General features: G+C 36.6%; 1 protein-coding gene across 5 annotated transcripts in view; it reads right to left on the minus strand.

The window, feature by feature from the left end:
• RABGAP1L (RAB GTPase activating protein 1 like) overlaps window positions 1–24,717 on the minus strand; it is a 689,413-nt gene that overhangs the window by 490,045 nt on the left and 174,651 nt on the right. For all 5 annotated transcript variants that reach the window (XM_060132737.1, XM_060132738.1, XM_060132736.1 and 2 more), the window contains exons 12-13: window positions 13,462–13,555; window positions 5,677–5,827 (exon numbers count right to left, since the gene is read on the minus strand). In XM_060132737.1, the coding sequence (XP_059988720.1) occupies window positions 5,677–5,827; window positions 13,462–13,555 (245 nt within the window). The remainder of the gene's footprint in view (window positions 1–5,676; window positions 5,828–13,461; window positions 13,556–24,717) is intronic.

Here is a 24,717-nt window from a genome sequence, read left to right on the forward strand (position 1 = left end):
TTGCAAAACTCTCTATGCCAGTAATTCTGAGTGGCTCCTACCTACTCCCTGGCAAAAACAACATAGGCTAGCACACCAGGACCTGCTGCTCAAATTAACCCATTGCTGTGCTCTCCCCAACTAGATGATAAAATTCCTGGGAAAAGACACTGTGCTTCACACTTTACCAGCTTTATCCACAACACAATGTAAGGCTTACAATTTAGGGGAAGAAAATAGAAAAGAATAAATGACTATATGAATAAGTCAACAAATGACCTTGGGTCCCTCGTGAGAGGGACAAAAACAAATTTTACTGCTCATCCAGTACATGCCAGGCCCTATACCAGACACAGGGTATCCACAAAGAGTAAAACAGTTGTGGTCCTTGCTCCCCTGGAGTTTAGGGTCTACTGGTGAAGTAGACCTTAAACAACTAAAAGCACACTGTGACAGCTCCCTCCCCTGAGGCAATGGTCGATATGCTAATATAATGGAGTCACAAAATCAAATATATTTGAGGGCTGGTCAGGTATTACAACGTATGAAGAACAGAGAGTAAGTAATAAAGAGTAGTATGTCTATGGCAAAACAGAAAGTACAAGCTTGAGCCAGAAATGTATATTATTCTTTAATGTATTGTATTGATGATTACACAAAGCATATGACAGGCTGGATCCAGCCTGCTATATGCCATCTAACCTGAAAAGGATGCTTCAGAATGTGATTTGTTTTTTCAAATTGTGGATTACTGCACTATACCATAGGATTTAAAGATAAACAGACTACTTTCTCATGGAAGCCAAATCTTAGTAGGTTTTCTATAAATACTTCATATTCCTTCTTCCCTATACAATCTGATGTCTTTGGGAGGTCTTTAGCAAGTTTATATGCTCAAGCTGAACCATTTTATTAACTGACCTTGAAATCTTGCCGTTCCCTTAATAAGAGAGGAAAAATTAACTGGACCAAAAGAAAATATTACCAGCTCTGGACCAGAAAGTGCCAAATATGCAGGCACTTCTTACTGAAAATCCTCTGGGTGTTTATGTTCTTTCTCCTGAGCAGCTCCTAAGCTCATATGCATTCACCACCAAAGTGCATTCTTAATGCTCTTGGCTACAAGCACTTGCTGTCTTATTTCTACCCGTAAGCATAGAGGAAGAACAAAATTATTTTTTAAATACTGACATCATTCATCTTATTTTTATTACGTTTGGCTATGAAGCAAGGAAGACAATGAATTTAAATATACCACTGTACTTTCTCTCGCAGAAATGTTATGACTTGAGAGCCTGAATAAAGGCACAAGATCAGAGCCACACATTTCTACACTGTTTGTAAGAAAATGTTTTTGATAAACTGCACTGTTAATGATAGAAATAACATTAAAAATTTTATGTGGTCATTGACTTATAAAGCAGAGTTGGAAATATTTATTATAGTATCTTAAATTGTACATTATTAGTCAATCTCAAGTGGCGATTAGTAAACATTTGCTGTCCTAAAATAAATAAACTACTAGGCTTACACGCTTTTCATAATAAATTATTGCACAACAGATCTCAACTTCTGTCTCTACTAACAAGGCATCTGCGGCAGAGAAAGGTAACTGTCTACCTAGTGTCTATTCTCTTTCTTCCTTATTAATAAACTCGTATTTCAGTGGATGAAGAGGAGCAGCAATGTACCACCTTAAAAAAATATTTCCCAGCTTTCTATGGAGATAGCCATGTAACAGAATCCTGATCAAGGAGATTATGTGGAAGCTGCTGTTTGGGGCTTAAGGAAAAAATCTTTAAAAGAGTGACAGACCTGGTTCTGGCAAAAAGAGATACACCAAAAAGAAGTCTAGGCTCTTGGAAGGTTCAGGCTCATGGAAGGTCCAGGCTCATGGGACATAACTTCTAAAAGCTTGGAATTTCCCAAATGACAGGGACATCTTTGTTATTCATGGTGGGCCCCTCCAACCACATCTGACAGTTTATGCTTGCATTTTGGGTGACTCATGGAAGGGCCCTAGAAAATTTATGCTAATAAGAGGACTAAGCATGGGAGCTGGCCAACGCAGAAAGACCAGCCATGTAATTAAAGGATAGGGGTGTTGAGCCAGGTGATATCGATCCAGTCTCAGGGGAGGGAACAAGAGAAGGCTAAAGACTGAGTTCAACCAAGTGGGCGATGATCCAATCAATCATATATACATATGATGAAACCCCAGTAAAAACTCTGGACACCAAAGCTTGTTGAAATGCCTGGGATGGTGATAGGTACTACTACAGACTGATGCTGGGAAGGTAATATATCCCTGAGGACAATGCAAGCTTCCTGTTTGGAACCCTCTCAGTCCCAGATTCTGCCCAATGTATTTCTTCCTTTGGCTGGTTCTGATTTATATCTGATTTGCATCCTTTTGCTATTAAAAAAAAAGAACTGTAATTGTAAGTATAACACTTTGCTACATGCCTGAGGAAGTCTATGGGGACCCCCAAATTTGTAGCCAACTGGTAGGAAGTGAGAATGGTTCTGGGGACCCCCAAACTTGCAGCTGGTGTCAGAATCTTGGGCAGACTTGGCAGTCTGGAAGACTGTTCCCTTAGCCTCAAGTCTGGCTGCCTTTGTCTTTTCTCTTCTCTTTTCTGGACACAACACTTGATGTAGAGCAGCCATCTTGTGACAACAAGGTGGCAACCATATGCCAGGTATATCAGACAGGGTTCAGTCAGGGACATAGAACCCACTCTAAGTATTTCAAAAAGGATTTAATGCAAGGACTTAGGCGCTTACACACTGGAAGACCAAGAGACTGGGAACATCACTGCTAGCTTTCAGGTTTGCCACCACAACTACAGTCCAAAGAATCAGGAGGTTGCTATTGCTACTCAGGATAGGAAACTGCAGGAAAAAGGAACTACAGAATGAAGGCATGTGATTCAGAATGGAACGCCCAAAGCAGATGCAAAATCTCACAACTGGCAAGGCCCAGGCATCTGCCCACCACTGCCAGAGGAAAATAATGTGGCTTTTTTTCCTCCCTCCAGTCTTCACAGGCAGAAAGTAAATCACAGCCAGAACCCCACAGTGAAAGCAGTCCAGGAATATTTTATTCAATGAAAACATTTATGTCATTCTGTCTCTTGATCTTAAACTTTTTCCTAAAAATTGTATATTCAAAACTACCATGTTGCTTGGTATATATGGCAAAGCTTTTATCACATATACGAACATATGTATTGTCAGGAGTTTATAAATAATATTTTGGGAGACTATTTTCATTTTTCTTCCAAATTCTGAAATCTTAAAAGGTATGAATTAACAAAGCCTCTTAGTGGAGGAAGGAATATGACAGTTGCTGCTATGCCATGAGCAGCCACTAAAGGTATACAGCTTAATTATGTGCAAAAGTGATTTGACGCCAAGAGTTAATGGTCTCTGGACATTTTTGCTCAGATATCCTCATCAATAAAAATGTCTAAGCATAAACTTCCAATATATGTATATTTATTATTTATTTTTATTATTCACAAGTGCTACTGTACTAATATAAATACTATAGAAATGTAGAGAAAAATTAAAAAATGAAAAACATTTGCTTAAATAAAATACTACAAAAATACTATTCAATATTGAACATGGGCCATTTAAAATTTTTTTATTTTGTGTAATTTTTCTATTGAGATAAACTTCACATGACATAAAATTCACCATTTTAAAGCATGCAGTTCAGTGGTTTTTAGTATATTCACAATGTTGTGCAACCATCACCTCTAATTCCAGAATATTTCCATCACCCCAAAAAGTAACCCCACACCTGTTAGCAGTCACTCCCAATTCCTCCCTTCCCCATCCCCTGGCAAACATTAGTCTACTTTCTGTCTCTCTATATTTGTCTATTCCAAACATCTCATATAAATAGAATCATACAATATGGCTCCTCATCTTCTGATATGTTTGTTTAGCAGTTTATGAAATGACAATTTGAAAACTTTCCAAAATCAGTTTTTTGGTTCATGGTTTTAATTGTGATCATATCTGGAAAATAATAACAAAAAGCAATAGATCCAAGCAGAGGCACATCATCTCTTTCAGTCCTACCCATCAACCATTTTGTTGAAATCTGGCTAGGAGAGTACTCATTTTCTCAAAGTATTCTTACAAATAAACCAGAAGGTGTTGTATTTTCATATTTTTAACAATCAGTCTCAAATTCTCTTCAACCATTTTCACAAGTTTTAAACATACCTGAAATTTCTGATTCCAGATTTTAAAGTAAGAAAATGGTAAGAGTTTTGTAATAACACAGGCATGTAGTTTTCAGTCACAAAATCACATAGTAATGTTTAAATTGCTAAATGTTTCAAACATCCTTCTCTATAACATGAATTTATTTCCCAAAGTAGTTGCTTTGTCATCCATTATCATAACATTAAATTTTGCTTGAAGGACAGATTAGTGTGTTTATTTTTTTTAAACATCTTGATATGTAACATCCTGGGACAGCAGACTTTATGAACCACCCATCTATCCTATGAAGATTTAAAACTAGATAACCTGTAAATCCACTTAATCTAACACAAGCAAACTGCAAGAAAACTGAGTATTCTAAAAGCGAATATATGAGCGTGAGCACCACTGTTATTCCATTCCAAGGTGTGCAAATCCCTTCTTCCCCCAGGTCACTCCTGAACTACACATGACAAGTGGCCATCAGACCCAAGGACCTAGCACGGCACAACAAATATTAGTATAGCTGAATAACACTTTGCATTTGTAACTTAAAAAATGCAAATGGAACTTTAGACATCTCTGCCCCCAACATCAATGGATCATCTTGCACATTCCACTATAGAAAATACTAATCATAAAAAATGGTATAAAGGTTTTTTTAAAAAAAAAACGAATGAATTTAGCAGTGACTGAATATACTAGGCACTCAGAAAATATTTGTGAAAGGGAGGGCGGCAAAGAGGTAAGGAAGGGAAGAAGGAATCAGAGGGGCTAAAGAATTTTAAAAGTTGATATAGCCTGAGGAATAAAGTCTTACTTATCAAAAAAATTATTTATGAATAGAGATTTTCTATAAAACAAACAAAATGTTACCATTATGTTAAAATCCATGATTTATTAGAGTAATTAAGAAATTAGGAGATAAGACCTAAGAAGAGAGCCTAGGATCGAGGATTACCTTTACCTGTGCTCTAAAATCAATTTTTTGGGCATAAGCAAAGGAATTTACATTGGAACCAGAGGCTCCTGACAGGATAAGGATATGGGCAAGTATCCACATCATTTAAGTGTAAGGTTACATAAGCATAGGAGGCCTTATAATTTCATTTTACGTTAATTTGACTTTAAAATTATACTAGAGTACAGTTATACTGTGTACAACTGTACATAAATCTCATACAGTAAGAAAGGTTAATTGAGAGTACTTGAAATATAAGTATATTCCAACTTAGTAAACAGTTATAAAGTTACCTGAACAAAAAAATGAAAGCCAAGGCATTAAGTGTTCATAGATCACTACAGTGCATTGTTTATCACTGTCCAACAAGTGTTTAGAACAAAAGGCAACTATTCACTGAACAACAATAGAGTTTTTAAAGAAGTTCAAAGCATTTATGACTTACTGGAGCTATGAAAACAGGATTTACTTAATATACTGTTGCATGAGAATAATATGAAAAGATCTCCTACCTTTGTGATAAGAAGTCGGTACCTATCCAGCATTGCCTGGTTGTCATGGCAGCCTGCTAATAATTGCCATACCTCTGCCCTCAATGCTTCAGGAACACCACTCTTCACCAGAGTAGACAGCCCTTTTGGTCGCGCACCAAGATTATTGTGCCTGAGAAAACAAGAAAATAAACCATTCATACTCCCTTCACCACTGCTGACCTGCTGTTGTTATGAAAAGTATATTGATGAGTTTATATAAAAGTGCAAGACTGGATCAGGAGAAAAATGGCAGGGAGGGGCATGAAATAATAATAGTAGTGCTTAAGTTTAGTAATGTCTTCAACTTTTTTTCTTGATTCCATCTTCTTTATTAGTGAACCATGTTATTCCACCCACAAGGAAAGTTCTTTCTTCTCCTCATTTACTTTTTAATCATCCTATGAACCTACTCACAATAATGAATATGTTAACTATATATTTCTAGGCAGCATTCCAAGGCATAAAAAGAGCCATCTGAATCCCCTGAGATGAACGTATGACAAGTTGGCTAATGATGTGTGTATGGTAAGTGTTGGGGGCAAGGAATGCTGAAAGTAGATCAGGGGCCTATCACACCTTGACTATATACCTCTACATCCTGACCCAAAGTGCTTCCTAAAGCAAGAACCTAGACCTTTCCTCCAAAACATATACAACCTATCCAACTCCCCAGCAACATACACTTATCAGCCTTACCCATTTCCAAGGGTGTTTAGAATTGGAACAATGAAAAATACATTGTCATGAAGTCAATGATCACATAGTAGGTATGCTACTATGATAATCTGCCCAACTGAACAAGAAACTGAACTGTAGTTCCCAGTCTATGCCTAGCTTGAACCTGGAGCTATGTTCTATGCCTTTTTGTTCAGACTTTATCTCTACTTTGCTGCTCACCTTTGATCTCTTAGAGCTGATCCTAGTGTAATCATCTGGACTCCAAACCTTAATGATGTACTCTGGTTTGGTCTAACATCCCAGGTTCTGGTTTCAAGTTTTAAGCCTGAAAAGTCATAGAAACCATATGTCTATTTTCTAAAATTGGCCTCCCATCTACTTTACCTCCTTCTCTATCTTTACACACTCTTCCAGCTCCAGGCCAGACCTCAGTTTTGGCATGCCCTTCATCTGAAAATATGTTCCATGCTTTCCCCATCCTCTCATAGTCCAGCTATCTTGGAAAAACTGTAATAAGTTCCATAACTCGAAAGTTCAAGTAAACTCATCTCATTAATATCTTTAATAAACCATCAAATTCATGACCATTCTGCTTTCTTTCAGCCTCATAAAGGAAAACGTTTATATTGTTGAGTTAGGGAACCTAAGCTGATAATACTGACAGGCTTGAAGCAAAACAAAGTAAAAAGAGGTAGAGCTTACATGATTTAACATGCTACGACACCATTAACATAATTATGCTGCTAAGTGAAAAAAGCAGGTTTCAAAATAGTATATATATGGTATTATTTAAAATACACATTCTCTCTCTCACACTCTCTCCCTAACACATACTATTTTGAAACCTGCTTTTGACATGCATAGAAAAGAATATGGAAGAATAAACTCCAAAATATCTATGTAATGGAATTGAGAGAAAGTACTCCTTTTATTTTCCTATACTGTTTGAAATATTTACAACGGTCTTGAATGTTTTTATAATAATACACCAAAAAAACCGTTTCAGGTCTTTAAATTTCTCTCATGGACTTCAATTAAAATATAAATTTAGTTAATTTGGAAAAACACCATAGCTAAATATGTTCCATAAAATATGTCAAGTAGATAGAGTATTAACTATTCTTGAGAAGACTTATACCTGAGTAAACTGTATGACACATGGATTTCCTTCCTACTGCCTCTTCTTCACTATCCAACTGAATTTAAGATTAGCAAAAGAATACTGCACCACAAGAGAGCCAGGATCAGTCATAAAAGGATCTTTTTTGTAATTTATTATTTGATTCTGATTACACTTTTGAATAGGAAAAACGTATGTGGTTTGAGGGCTAGGAAAGTTTCTGTACTCTTAATGTAAAAAAAGAAATGAGTTAACTAAAAACAACAGTATGCAAAGGGCTAAGCTCATTTCCTATGAAATTAAATGCAAAATATGCTGAATTATGAGTCCCATAATGTACAATATCATATAAGAATTCAAATTAATTAAATGTATTACATATTATACAGAAATCAAGGTCATCACTGTGTATCTACAGCTATTAAAATTCCAATAAATATCTCCTATAAAAGAAACCTTTATTCCACCCCACATCACACTCTAGATATCATACTGTCTCCTACCTTGCACATCAAATTTCTCTAAAGGATCGCTGTATACTCAATCTCTATTTCTTCCCCTCACACTCATTCCTCAGCTCAACTCAACATGGCTTCTCTATCTCTCCTAGAAACAGTTTTCACTTAAGCAATACATGACCTCTCTATGCCACTAAACTCAAAAGACATTTTTCACTCCTTTCACTGTTGACCACTTTGTTTCCCTCGGCTTCAATAACAAAGCACTCTCTTTTCCTCCCACCCACAAACCCCACTGATGATTGCTTCTCCTCTATTAACCTCTGAAGTATTCTGAGCTTTTAATCTCTCCAGTTTCCCTCAGTGATCTAATTCTCTTCAGTCTCTTGTCTCTGGGCATTGTCATCCATGCCCATGTATTCTGAGCTCCAGAAATCAACATGCTCAAATCTAAACTCATATTCTTTCTCCCTAAACCTCATCGTTTTCCAGGGTATCCTACCTCAGTGATTGTCACTACAATCCAACCAAATTAGAAACCTAGGCGTTATGGTTGACATTACTCTCTGTCTCATAATCCATTACTAATACATCAAGAAGTCTAATGCATTTTATTTTCCCAACCTGTCCAAAATCCATGCACTTCTACTTCCACTACCACCAACTGTAGTCACTCTACAACCTCTACAATGACCTCCTAACATCCACTCATCCTACTACGATATGCTTCCAATGCGGCAGACAAAATGAAGAGGACAAACAGCTTGATTAAGTGTTATGTTGGCTCAAATTACTTTGTATAATGATTTATATAAGATTTTGAATCTGGAATATCTCTTCCTACTCATGCATACACACACCTTAAGGTTAATAGTCAACAGTCCCTAATACACATTTTACCATAATATGATTCAACTCAACCAACATTCAGCTTCTAGCTGACCCTCAGCCATCTGTTTGGCTGGGTATAATAGAAAAGTCTTTTCTCCTCTCTTAAAAACCCAGGCACTATTTATCTTTACAGACTGACATTTAAAAAGAACTATGTCATTCATAACACAACATGATTAACAGCTTTAATTTACTGATTATTCTTGTAATGACACAGTAATTATATTGCATATAGCACCTTAGTACTTAAGAGATACTAGTGGATACTAAGCTAAATGCTACTAGTATACATCTATGACCAGAGAAGACCCAAACAAAAGAACAATCTATAGAAATAATCATCGTTTCAATATTTCTAATAAAAATATAACTATATATGGCCATTGCTTTAATAGCGTACAGCATTAACTGCAGCTATCAAGAGACTTGGAAATGGGCTAGTTATGACAGGTGCCGAACTCTGCACTAGAAGCAAGATAGTTATCAAATTATTCAAAAAGTCACACATAAACCAGACATATACTAAACAAGTAGTAATCAGGCAGTTTTTAATGCATGAATATAAACTCCATAAGGGCAGGAATCTCTGTCTTCTTCAGTTATATATCCCAAGCACCTAGAACACCTAGGTCTTCAATACATTTTAGGTAAATGAATAGGTTTATGAAACTAAATTAATATGATCAACTACTAAGGCTAAGCTAAAGAATGCTTTTTTAAAAGCAAACATTCTCATTGATTCTAATAGCATCATAAAGCTGTTTTATATTCATCTAGTTACCTTCAAAGAGGCATCTTTTCTTGAAACTATCTGGGCATGTAAGAACTTTCTCTATTGTTAAAGCTGTCCAGAAGAGAATTTCAAAGGGAAGGTATCATTTCTAACAAAAACAGCAGAGAAATCAAGAGATGAGAAGAAAAGCCATTGAATGAAACTGAATGGTCACTGATGGAATTAGGAAAGTTTTGATAGAGGGGAGGTGGAAGTAAGTGGTTAGAAGATATGAGAATGTGAGGGCAGCAGCCTGACCCATGTTAAAAGGTTTTCTCAGAAAAGGGAATAGCTAGAACTGAAACTAAAAGATGGAGAACATCAAGTAAAGTTAGGCATTTCTCCTTCCACTATTAATGATAAGACCTAGATATGTCAACCTAGGTCTTACTTTAAGTTAAACAAGCTACATGAAGAAAAGTTTCAAGAAAAGAGACAAAAAAAAATAAAAAAAGAAAAAAAAAGAAGAAAAGAGACACATTAAAGGTCACTGGATAAATCAAGAACACATATTTTAATCTGATTTGTATGTGTTTTTGCTGGGTTTTTTCATTAGTCAAAAAATTGGAACATTATATTGATGTGAAAAGGAAGGAAGCTATGGATGTTCATGCTTAGTGATTCAAATCCTTCATGTTTCCCAAGTTTAGATTTTTTTTTTCCCCCTGTCAAGTCTGCTGATGCTCAGCTAGGTTGAGAAACCATGGATTAAGAACACATTTTCCCACTGTGATAATAAGTATAGCTATGAAAAATATAATCAAAGTGCCTATTAAATGCATACTGACTTTCTGAAAGTCTAATAAAAGAGAATGAATAGTTTGAAGATGGTTTTATTTATATATAATAAACTATACTCAATTTTTACCTCAGAGGTTCACTTCATCTTTTTTGGTTAGAAAATCTTCCTGCCACAAAAGTTGACTTACATCTAAGGGTTCAGCATCAGCACTCTGCTTTCTTAAGCTATCCAGAAATAATTCTGCCCCAATTCCTTAAATTCTTTAAATAATTTAATGTATAAGTCATCAGCATTACCATTCTGAATATATTCAGGAAAAAGAAATCTTGCTACAACTTCAGTTTGTTTCCAAGTCCTCCCTTCACAAACATCTCCTCATTTCCTCTCTCCCTGACCCTCTCCCTCTCCTCTCTTAATCCCTGTTTCCTCATTTTTTTTTTATTTAGTTCTTTCATCAAGACACCTTAACTCCAGTCTTGTATGAAGACCTCCACCACTGAACATTTTATAGTCTGTTTTCCATTTTCTTTTCCATAGTATCCTTATTTTTTTCTGATTATTTCAAATTAGTATTAAATAGTCTTCCTTTATATCTTTCTAATAGTGTATTTCATTATCTGAATTCTGATTTTATCCATGAAAGCTTCACTTTATTTTAATAGAGTGATCTAGTTGTTTTATAATAAGTTGAAAATACTTTCAACTATGTTTTATTTAAAAGTGCCTTGAGAACACAGGCTGTCTCCTCATAAAAATCTCCCCAAAGCACAAAATGTAGTGTTTTCCCCAAAAGGTGCTTTACCTAAATAAATCACAAAAATATCTTCATGTAAGTCCCTAAGCTAGTATTCCTAAGACTCACTGAAAAGCTCTAAAAAAGATGAATGTTTAAAAAAGATATTCCAAGAGCAATTTAAAAATTTTGTCAATTCTTGTGTAATAGATATAAACTCTCAAACAGGCAAATTTTATTGTTTTCATATGAATTGTCATGACACAACTGCAATAATAAGCCAAATCAAATAAAAATACATACTTGAATTGTAAAAGATCCAGCAAGTTTTATAAAGGTCTAAAAATCAGTTATCTTAGTCCTTTAAAATAGTTCCCTCAGATTCTTTCAATGAGTTTCTTGAAGTCCACTACTAAAAATATAATGTAGAAAGATGGTATTTTATTTCTGCAAAAAATGTACACTGAATGATAGCTGAGAAATCCCATCAACTCTACTTCAGAATTCTTTCTCTGTCTGGAACTCCTCTCCATACAAAAGACCCATGAGTTTGCTATAGACCTCATCAACCCATGCAATTACATCCTAACTACCTTCTCTATTAATACTTTCTTCCTACTCCAAAATTACCTTTCTAAATAATAAAAAGCATCATAGCAATTTCACCTTTAAAATATTTGTTGGGGATTTTCTTTATCACATTTATTGTATTTTTTTTTTCTACTTTTGTGTTCATTCGAAAATTTCCATTGGGTCCTCAGTGCTAACAGAAGCATTTATCCATTATGTCACAATTATCTGTTTAAATGCCTATATGCCTCTATAAGACGGTAAACTCTTTGGGGGTAGGAATTATCTCCTATTCATATTTAAATCAGCATACAATTCCTAAGAGAGAATAGATGAATTTTTTAAGTTGGGTAAAAAATCAAGTGATTGTCACTTTATAAAAAAGAAATTTCTTAACCATTTTCTTAACAAAATGGTTAAGAAATTTGAAACAACCTCATTGTTTCAGTTATTTTGTTAAAATGGTCTGTTATGAGTGTATATTCCCACCCTTCTTGATTATGAACCTCAAAGGTAGGAACTGTGTATTTATCTATGTATCTGTATGTATATGTAGTTATGTCCACCATACTGCCATTCTCATGATCTCTCTTTAAACTCATACGAGAAGTCTGGGAAGGGTATCAATTTTCCTAGTTTATTCTCTCTTGTGCTAAAACTTCTACATGCTCCTATAAAAAGTAATCCAGAAACCTATGTACATTATAGAAATGGCAGCCTGTCCAACTGGTTAAAAAGTTCTGGCTCTGGAGCCAGACTGCCTAGATTCAAATCCTGTCATTTACTTGTTGCATGATCATGGGCAAATTATTTATTGACCATGGGATCTTGAGCAAGTTACCTATTTGCTGCCATTATCTGTTGTGTATTTTTATACTAGCTACCTGACATAGCTGCACCTCCATTTTCTCATCTGTAAAATGAAGATAATAATAATCCCTAGGTCAGAGGGTTGTCATGATGATAATTAACTAAGGTATCTAAAGTGCTTAGAACAGCACCCGACACACAGTAAGTACACTTAAGTCAGCTATTACTTTTGTAGCCATGCCCCACCTTTCCTTCTGTTACAATGAATGTTCTGCGCTTCTAAATACAACTCCTCCACTAGTCAACAAGTCCACCTCTTCTTGCCTATTCATCGACTTCTCTTGCAACTGTGTCCTCTTCCTCTGGCATTATCAAATTTTCTCTTCCTACTAGATCATTTCCAACAACATACAATGTGCAGGCTATATCGGCCATCCTAATTTTCAGAATAATCTCTCAACCCACATCCACTTCCTAATTATGTCCCTATTTCTTACCCTCTCCTTCTAGCAAAACTTCTCCGAAGACCTATCTATCTATAACTGCTGATTATCTTTCCTCTTAGACATAGTCCAATCAGGCTTTCATTCCTACCTCTCCACAGAGGGGTTCTGGTCCAAGTACCAGTGACATTCAAATTGCTGGACCCAATGAAATTCTCAGGCTTCCTCTGACTTGACCTATCAGCAGTTGATCGCTTCCTCCTTCTTGATAGTCTTAATTCACTTGATTTCTACCTTGGTTCTCCTCCTACCCTTGGTTCTCTTCCTCCAAAGGATCTTTCTTGGACTCCTTTGCATGATCTTTCCTACTCATCTTTCCAACTGCCAAACACTGGAGTGGTTGAAGGCTCAACCCCTAGATGACCATCTATATTGACTGCCTAAGTAATCTCAAGATTAAGATATGTAAACACATAGATTTTAATTAATAAAGCAAATTAATATCAATTATGTAAATATAAACTTTTCAATAAAAAAAAAAGTTTACCATCTTCCTAGCAATTCTCCCCAAGAATATAGGATCTTCTCAGGACAATCCTTAGACACATCACCTGTTCCACTCGAGAGTTCATTATCACTCTCTGCAGAAGAAATACAAAAAGAACAAACATTATATTACATACTATATTAGATATTAATGTATTTTAAAACAAGAAACATGACTGTGTGTCTAATGAACAATCAAATAATACTTTTGCTTAATTATTATACCCATTGCAAAAATAACAGTATTTCATTAATACATTTTATCTTTAGTGCCTCAATAAATATTTTCAAATCACAAGTTTTTATGAAAATTCTTGTCTACAGTTTACACAGTATGAAATTGAAAATACCTATAAATAAATATCTTTACCCAAAGAGAGAAAATTTAAAAGCTAATGGTAACATGATTAGAAATTCTTATATGGTGCTTTATTCATCAGTTGAACATTCTCAGAAATTAATATTTTATTTAAATTATTTAAATTATTTTATTACTATAGTTATTAATATTTACTGAGATAAATAAATACTAAAAACAAGAGTCAGACATATATATCAATATATAACACCAAGAAACATGTATAATATGATACAAACACACAATCAGAAATCTAAAAAAACTTTTTAAGGTTTTTTAAAGATATATTGATAAGTACAAGATATTTTTGACTAAGGAAAGATGAAACTATTTGGTCTTTTAAAATGGCAACTGTATAAAACATCCCAAGATGTAAAGTAATCGTTTCAGAAAGAATAAGATAGGTTGAGTTACAGTTTACAATCAGTGGTGAAAATGAGTAATTCTAAGGTCTATAAATCTTTTTTGAGTGGTAACAGTTGGTAGAGAAAGGAGATGTAATGGGCACAATTCACCTACATTATAACAAAGACTCTGACACAGTACTACCTAAGAAAAGGCTGGAGAAGTATTGTCTGAATGATGAAATAAGCTAGATAAAAATCTGTCTGGCTGATGGCAAGTACTAAGGTTTTTTTTGTTTTGTTTTGTTTTTTTGCAATATGCGGGCCTCTCACTGTTGTGGCCTCTCCCGTTGCAGAGCACAGGCTCCAGACGCACAGGCTCAGCGGCCATGGCTCACGGGCCCAGCAGCTCCGTGGCATGTGGGATCTTCCCATACCGGGGCACGAACCTGTCTCCCCTGCATCGGCAGGCAGACTCTCAACCACTGTGCCACCAGGGAAGCCCAGTACTAAGGTTTAATCAATGCTGTTACAGTATAGTAGGGATTGGCATTAAGTGAATCACATTGGGATCTGTGTTAAGAACAGTTTTACTTAGCATGCTACAAATCCCATGATCCAATCATAAACTCATTCATGTATCAGTGGATATATTCAACACCAAAAATTAATATGATAAATAAAGGTTTATCTGGCAAGGTTAAAAAATTTGGTCATATCCATCCGAAAAGATTTTATCACATATTTAGTAAAATATAAACAAACTATATGCATACACACAGACAAATGCTTCACCATATTTAGGATGATACCGGATAAACAAGAATCATGAGGGACATTTTATTCAAAAAGTAAGTATTGGGACTTCCCTGATAGCGCAGTGGTTAAGAATCCACCTGCCAATGCAGGGGACATGGGTTCGAGCCCTGGTCCGGGAAGATCCCACATGCCGCGGAGCAACTAAGCCCATGTGCCATAACTACTGAGCCTGTGCTCTAGAGCCCGTGAGCCACAACTACTGAGCCCACATGCAACAACTACTGAAGCCCGCACACCTAGAGCCCGTGTTCCACAACAAGAGAAGCTACTGCAATGAGAAGCCTGCGCACTGCAACAAAGAGTAGCCCCCGCTCACCGCGACTAGAGAAAGCCTGCACACAGCAACGAAGACCCAATGCAGCTAAAAATAAGTAAATAAATTTATTTAAAAACAAAACAAAACAAAAAAAACTAATGAAAGCCAAAATTTCAAAAAAAGTAAGCATTATTCTGGATGGTGGGATGAAGGTTAAAAGGATATACACTAACATCACTGCTCTAGAAATACCTCACATAAGCAACTCTATGAACTTTGCAACAAGTTCATCATGAAGATAATAGAAATGAGATATTTTTTAAAGCTAAAGTACATGAAGTATTACTAAGTACTGGAGGAATAATGTTAACAGAAACAACTGAAGCCTTAATATTAAAATATCCTAATGTGAACTACTACCCCTTATAATCCTTATAATTTTTTAAACTGAACTGAGGCACTTCTGAGAGTCATATGAAATGAATAAAGGAAACCTCATTTAAAGTGAAGTCAGGAAGCCATGGAGGGGCAGTTCTCACACATGTATCATTCACCGCAGCTTACAGACCCCAGCAGGAAGAAAGATTTCCTCCTGATCCAGCAAGGACAAGCTGCCTGCCATCTGCAGCCAATGAAGAACCCCTGCAGCCCTCCCCAATTTCCTCCTTTCCTCTATAAAAGCAAGGCCCTCTCATCCGTTCTCCAGATATGCCTATAGTTTACCATTTTTTGCTTGTCCCAAACTACACATCTCTGCTATTCCAAATAAACTTATTTTGCTGGTAAAATAATTGGCTGGTTTTGTTTGTTTAAAATCAGTAGGGAAAAGGGACACTATTAAAAGTTACACTGGAAAGCAGGTTAAACTTAGACTCTCAGGCAAACAGACTGCTGGTCACCCCTCTTATTAATTAGTACCAAGCATAATATAAGTACTTATAAATTGATACTCAGTTAAGCAGGGTCCAAGACATTCCTACTTTATACTCTAATTTGCTACACAGTAAATCATAATACACCAAGGTGCCAAATTATTTGATGAAGTTGTACATGCTAAACTGGCGACCAAAATCTAAGAACACAATGAAAAGGAAAAAGAAAAAAGGAAACAAACACTGATAGACATCATTAATCTTTTTTTTTTGCGGTACGCAGGCCTCTCACTGTTGTGGCCTCTCCCGTTGCGGAGCACAGGCTCCGGACGCGCAGGCTCAGCGGCCATGGCTCACGGGCCCAGCCACTCCGCGGCATGTGGGATCTTCCTGGATGGGGGCACGAACCCGTGTCCCCCGCATCAGCAGGCGGACTCTCAACCACTGCACCACCAGGGAAGCCCTATCATTAATCCTGATTATGATAAAACTCAAAAAGTATTACTGATATACAGAATCTTTCAGATTCTTATTATTCTTGTTGGGAAAGGAATTCCTAAGCATGAAACAAAACCAAGATGCTATAAGAAAGAATAAGAAATATAACTACCTATAAATTAAAAACTTCTATGAAGTAAGGTACAATATATATTAAAAAACAAGCAAAAAAAATTTTTCCAACATATGACAGGGCTATTTTACCTAATATACCAAGATCTTACTAAGCAATAAAATAAAGAACAATCCAACAGAAAATTGGGCCAATGACATGAACATAGTACAGGTCAAAACATATAAAATACAACTAGCCAATAAAGATATTAAAGAAAGCCCTATCTCAATAATTTTTCAATGCAAATTAAAACAATGAAACATATTCACCAATTAGACTGGCAGACAGTATAAAGAATAATAACACCTAATGTTGATAAAAGTATGGGGAAACAGACAAGAAGGTTGATGTTTAAACGAGCAATCTTTTTTAATTTATTAAGATTCTAAATTAATATACCATTTGATCCAGCAACTCCACTTCTAGAAATTTATTATCCAGAAATACATATGCCAAAAATATATATGTAAGAGGATTTTCATTGCATCACTGCTTATAATAATAAGGAATTGAAAACTATCAGGAATCCAACAATAGGAGTTTTATTAATTAAATTATAGTATATCCATTCAAAAGAATACTATCCAGTAGTTTAAAAGAATTGGTGAATCTTTATATGCTAACATGAAAATCACCTAAAATATATTATTTGGTGATGAAAAGAAACAAAAGAGTAATTTTAAGTATGGTTTTATTTTAGTAAATATTGTTACTTATATGATTACAAAGACCTTTAAAAATAACTGTAAGCATATACACCAAACTATTAACAGCAATTATGTTCCAGCACCTAACAGTATCTTATCGCATAGTAGGCACCCAATAAATATTTAGGGAATGCATATTTCACTTTTAAGTTTTATATTTCTGTAATATTTTTATCTTTTAAAATAAATATGCATAACTATAATAATGGGGAAAGGATTTTAATTTTTTAATGAACCCTGTTCCTATATGAAACAAAAACCTATTTTATTATTATAAATCCCTACTAATATGTCATGAAACATGAATGATAACAATGCCTTGTCTTCCTGACAACCTCCCAAGTTACTGTCCACCACAAAAAGGAAATCAGAACTGTAAGCACCTAGACTAGCAAAGGAGAACCCCAAGGAGAAGGAAAGAAAATGGGCACACTGAAGTAAAACCAGATCCCTGATGAACAATTAAGGCAGAAACAACAGCAAGTCAGGGGCCAAATATTTGGACAAAAATAGGACTTAGCCAAGGAAGATAGGAGTCCCAAGCTTTTATTGACTGTCTGCCTTTTTTATTTATATTCCAGGCACTCTTCTAAGTTTTACAGGCATTAACTCACTTTATCCTCTAAACAACCTAATGAGGTAGTCACTACTAGTGTGCCCATTTTAAAGGTGAGGAAACTGTGGCACAGAGAGGTTAAATACTACTGACCATGAGTCTTATATATTTACTGGCCATCTTGCTAGACAGGAAGAAAGGGGGCTAAAGAAAAGTAAATTTAAGTCTCTACTATATTAGATAAGACAGAGTTTCTTGGGAGGACTAAAGAAATAAACTAAGAAAAAAATAAGAAAGAAAAAAGACACAAAGTGTGGTGGAAAACATAGTGAGGAGGTTGGCAAGTAAAACGTGACAAAGAAGAAGAGAGAAGGAACAATGGAATCAGGCAGAAACATAAAATGATAACTCTGAAGGTTCTGAAAAAACAACTGTGCTCCATTCTACATAAAGAGAAAAAAAGAGAGATAGTGAGGACAAATGAAAGAAGGCTGGGATTCCTATCCTTGGCTAAATCCTAATCCATCAAAATTCAGGTCAGGGGCTTCCCTGGTGGCACAGTGGTTGAGAGTCCACCTGCCGATGCAGGGGACAAGTGTTCATGCCCCAGTCCGGGAAGATCCCACATGCCATGGAGCGACTAGGCCTGTGAGCCATGGCCGCTGTGCCTCCGTGTCCAGAGCCTGTGCTCCGCAACAGGAGAGGCCACAACAGTGAGAGGCCCGCGTACCGCAAAAAAAAAAAAAAAAAAAAAAAAATTCAGGTCAGGAGTTACCCTCTTCTGGCTAGGCTAACTGCGCTCCCTCTAGGCATCTTCAATCATAGCACTTACCACATCCTATTATTATTGACTGTTATTCTCTACATCTTCTCCCATTAGACTCAGTTTCTTGGCAATGGAGACTAACTTTTATTTCTATATTGCCAGTGCCTAGATTAGTACTTGGCCATAAGACCGATAAAAGTTTCCTAAATGGATAATCAGAGGGGAGGGGAAGAAGGAAAATCCATTACAACTAGAAAAAAAAAATTAAAAAGTAATGCCTTGAAAATTAGTGACATTTAGTGTATGAACATCTGTGTGCAGACATGGGTAAATGGGAACCAGGTTCATTCAATCATTCTTAACTGGTCCTGGAGCCAAACTGCCTGCATTTGAAACTCAGTTCCACCACTTACTAGCTGTGATCCTGGTCAAATTACTTAACCTCTCTATTCTTAAGCAGCCTATTTCTAAAATGAGAATAATAACAGTATATATCTTATAGAGTACTGTAGGAGTTAGGCAAGTTACTATATGCAAAACACATATTACAGTGGCTGGCAAAAGGCAAGAGCTATATAAATGTCAGCTATTAAAGCTATCTTGAGACGTAAACCTGGGGTCCAGACGCAAAACCCCCAGACATAAACCCCCCAGGTGGTAAACCGCGCCCAGATGTAAAACTGGGATTCGGAAGTAAACCCTCAGACGTAAACCCCCCAAGTCGTAACCATGGAGCCCAGATGTAAACCTGTGGGCTAGATGTAAACCTGGGTGGAAGCCATGACCTGGGCCTCAGACACCTGCCGAACCCCCGATGCTGCACTCAGGAGCAGAGAAGGCGAGCGCCCAGCGCACTGTATGACTCAGACCCAACACCCAGCCCTCAGGTGACTGCACCTGACTGGGAAGCCCCTGACAGGAGGCCGCCCACAGGCGTCTCCGGGATCCGAGGAGAGGAGCCCCCGACAGGATGCCTGGCCCTCAGGCAACTCTGAGACAGGAGAGCTGACCAAGCCATGTGGCTGATAGGGTCTTGGTGCTCTGGCCAGGTGTCAGACCTGTGCCTCTGAGGTGGGAGAGCCGAGTTCAGGACATTGGTCCACCAGAGACCTCCCAGCCTCAAGTAATATCAAATGGCAAAAGCTCTCCCAGAGATTTCCATCTCAAAGCTATGACCCAGCTCCACTCAACAACCAGCAAGTTCCAGTGCTGAACACCCCATGCCAAGCTAGCAAGACAGAAACACAACCCCACCCATTATCAGAGAGGCTGCCTAAAATCATAATAAGGTAACAGACATCCCAAAACACAACCAGATGCGGTCCTGCCCACCAGAAAGACAAGATCCAGCCTCATCCACCAGAACACAGGTACTAGTCCCCTCCACCAGGAAGCCTACACAATCCACTGAACCAACCTTAGCCACTGGGGACAGACACCAAAAACAACAGGAACTACAAACATGCAGCCTGCGAAAAGGAGAGCCCACACACAGTAAGTTAAGCAAAATGAGAAAACACAGAAACACACAGCAGATAAAGGAGCAAGGTAAAAACCTACCAGACCAAACAAATGAAGAGGAAATAGGCAGGCTACCTGAAAAAGAATTCAGAGTAATGAGAGTAAAAATGATCCAAAATCTTGGAAATAGAATGGAGAAAATACAAGAAACATTTAACAACGAATTAGAAGAACTAAAGATCAAACAAACAATGATGAACACCAAAATAAATGACATTTAAAATTCTCTAGAAGGAATCAAAAGCAGAAAAACAGAGGCAGAAGAACGGATAAGTGACCTGGAAGATAAAATAGTGGAAATAACTACTGCAGAAGAGAATAAAGAAAAAAGAATGAAAAGAATTGAGGACAGTCTCAGACACCTCTGGGACAAGATTAAACACACGAATTTCGAACTATAGGGGTCCCAGAAGACGAAGAGAAAAAGAAAGGGACTGAGAAATATTTGAAGAGATCATAGTTGAAACTTCCCTAGTATGGGAAAGGAAATAGTCAATCAACTCCAGGAAGCGCAGAGAGTCCCATATATGATAAATCCAAGGAGAAACACAACAAGACACATATTAATCGAACTTTCAAAAATTAAATACAAAGAAAAAACGAAAGGCACCAAGGGAAAAGCAACAAATAATATACAAGGGAATCCCCATAAGGTTAATAGCTGATCTTTCAGCAGAAACTCTGCAAGCCAGAAGGGAGTGGAAGACATATTTAAAGTGATGAAAGGGAAAAACCTACAGCCAAGATTACTCTACCCAGCAAGGATCTCATTCAGATTCAACAGAGAAATCAAAGGTTTACAGGAAAGCAAAAGTTAAGAGAATTCAGCACCACCAAACCAGCTTTACAACAAATGCTAATGGAACTTCTCTAGACAGGAAACACAAGCAAAGGAAAAGACCTACAAAATAAACACAAAACAATTAAGAAAATGGTAATAGGAACATACATATCAATCATTACCTTAAATGTAAATGGATTAAATGCTCCAACCAAAAGACATAGACTGGCTTAATGGATACCAAAACAAGACCTGTATATATGCTGTCTACAAGAGACCCACTTCAGACCTAGGGACACATACAGACTGAAAGTGAAGGGATGGAAAAAGATATTCCATGCAAATGGAAACCAAAAGAAAGCTGGAGTAGCAATTCTCATATCAGAGAAAACAGACTTTAAAATAAAGACTATTACAAGAGACAAAGAAGAACACTACATAATGATCAAGGGATCAATCCAAGAAGAAGATATAACAATTGTAAATATTTAGGCACCCAACATAGGAGCACCTCTATACACAAGGCAAATGCTAAAGCCATAAAAGGGGAAATCGACAGTAACACATTCATAGTAGGGGACTTTAACACCCCACTTTCACCAACAGACAGATCATCCAAAATGAAAATAAATAAGGAAACACAAGGGCTTCCCTGGTGGCGCAGTGGTTGAGAATCTGCCTGCTAATGCAGGGGACACGGGTTCGAGCCCTGGTCTGGGAAGATCCCACATGCCACGGAGCAACTAGGCCCGTGAGCCACAACTACTGAGCCTGCACATGTGGAGCCTGTGCTCCGCAGCAAGAAAGGCCATGATAGTGAGAGGCCCGTGCACCGCGATGAAGAGTGGCCCCCGCTTGCCACAACTAGAGAAAGCCCTCACACAGAAACGAAGACCCAACACAGCCGAAAATAAAGAAATAAATTAATAAATTAATAAAAAAAATAAGGAAACACAAGCTTTAAATAACACATTAAACAAGATGGACTTAATTGATATGTATAGGACATTCCATCCAAAATCAACAGAATACACGTTCTTCTCAACTGCTCATGGAACTATCTGCAGGATAGATCATATCTTGGGTCACAAATCAAGCCTTGGTAAACTTAAGAAAACTGAAATCGTATCAAGCATCTTTTCCAACCACAATGCTATGAGACTAGATATCAATTACAGGAAAAAAATCTGTAAAAAATACAAACACATGGAGGCTAAACAATACACTACTTAATAACCAAGAGATCACTGGAGAAATGAAAGAGGAAATCAAAAAATACCTAGAAACAAATGACAATGAAAACATGACGACCCAAAACCTATGGGATGCAGCAAAAGCAGTTCTAAGAAGGAAGTTGTTAGCAATACAATCCTACCTCAAGAAACAAGAAACATCTCAAATAAACAACCAAACCATACCTAAAGCAATTAGAGAAAGAAGAACAAAATAATCCCAGAGTCAGCAGAAGGAAAGAAATCATAAAGATTAGATCAGAAATAAATGAAAAAGAAATGAAGGAACAATAGCAAAGATCAATAAAACTAAAAGCTGGTTCTTTGAGAACATAAACAAAATTGATAAACCATTAGCCAGACTCATCAAGAAAAAAAGGGAGAAGACTCAAATCAATAGAATGAGAAATGAAAAAGGAGAAGTAACAACTGACACTGCAAAGGACCATGAGAGACTACTACAAACAACTATATGCCAATAAAATGGACAACCTGGAAGAAACGTACAAATTCTTAGGAAAGCACAACCTTCCGAGACGGAACCGGGACAAAATAGAAAATATAAACAGACCTATCACAAACACTAGGTGGAGACAGTGATTAAAAATCTTCCAACAAACAAAAGCCCAGGGCCAGACGGCTTGACAGGCAAATTCTATCAAACATTTACAGAAGAGCTAACATCTATCCTTCTTAAACTCTTCCAAAATATAGCAGAGGGAGGAACACTCCCAAACTCTATCTTCGAGGCCAAGATCACCCTGATACCAAAACCAGACAAAGATGTCACAGAGAGCGATAACTATATGCCAATATCACTGATGAACATAGTTGCAAAAATCCTCAACAAAATACTAGCAAACAGAATCCAACAACACATTAAAAGGATCATACACCATGATCAAGTGGGGTTTACCCCAGGAATGCAAGGATTCTTCAATATACACAAATCAATCAATGTGATAGACCATATTAACAAATTGAAAGAGAAAAACTATATGATCATCTCAATAGATGCAGAAAAAGATTTTGACAAAATTCAACACCATTTATGATAAAAACTCTCCAGAAAGTAGGCATAGAGGGAACTTACCTCAACATAATAAAGGCCATATATGAAAAAACCACAGCCAACATCATTCTCAATGGTGAAAAACTGAAACCATTTCCCCTAAGATCAGGAGCAAGACATGGTTGCCCACTCTCACCACTATTATTCAACATAGTTTTGGAAGTTTTAGCCACAGCAATCAGAGAAGAAAAAGAAATAAAAGGAATACAAATCAGAAAAGAAGAAGTAAAACTGTCACTGTTTGCTGATGACATGATAGTATACATAGAGAATCCTAAAGATGCTACCAGAAAACTACTAGACTAATCAATGAATATGGTAAAGTTGTAGGATACAAAATTAATGCACAGAAATCTCTTGCATTCCTTTACACTAATGATGAAAAATCTGAAAGAGAAATTAAGGAAACACTCCCATTTACCACTGCAACAAAAAGAATAAAATATCTAGGAATAAACCTACCTAAGGAGACAAAAGACCTGTGTGCAGAAAACTATACGACACTGATGAAAGAAATTAAAGATGATACAAATAGATGGAGAGATATACCATGTTCTTGGATTGGAAGAATCAACACTGTGAAAATGACTATACTCCCCAAAGCAATCTACAGATTCAATGCAATCCCTATCAAACTACCACTGGCATTTTTCACAGAACTAGAACAAAAAATTTCACAATTTGTATGGAAACACAAAAGATCCCAAATAGCCAAAGCAATCTTGAGAAAGAAAAACTGAGCTGGAGGAATAAGGCTCCCTGACTTCAGAGTATACTACAAAGCTACAGTAATCAAGACAATAAGCTACAAAGCTACAATAATCAAGACAATATGGTACTGGCACAAAAACAGAAATACAGATCAATGGAACAGGATAGAAAGGCCAGAGATAAACCCACGCACATATGGTCACCTTATTTTTGATAGATGAGGCAAGAATATCCAATGGAGAAAAAATAGCCTCTTCAATAAGTGGTGCTGGAAAAACTGGACAGCTACATGTAAAAGAATGAAATTTAGAACACTTCCTAACACCGTACAAAAAAATAAACTCAAAATGGATTAAAGACCTAAATGTAAGGCCAGGCACTTTAAATCTTTTAGAGTAAAACATAGGCAGAACACTCTATGACATAAATCACAACAAGATCCTTTTTGACCCACCTCCTAGAGAAATGGGAATAAAAACAAAAAGAAACAAATGGGACCTAATGAAACTTCAAAGCTTCTGCACAGCAAAGGAAACCATAAACAAGATGAAAAGACAACTCTCAGAATGGCAGAAAATATTTGCAAATGAAGCAACTGACAAAGGATTAATCTCCAAACTTTACAAGCAGGTCATGCAGCTCAATATCA

The sequence above is a fragment of the Lagenorhynchus albirostris genome, chromosome 2, assembly GCF_949774975.1.
Source record: "Lagenorhynchus albirostris chromosome 2, mLagAlb1.1, whole genome shotgun sequence".
NCBI classification, from domain to species: domain Eukaryota; kingdom Metazoa; phylum Chordata; class Mammalia; order Artiodactyla; family Delphinidae; genus Lagenorhynchus; species Lagenorhynchus albirostris.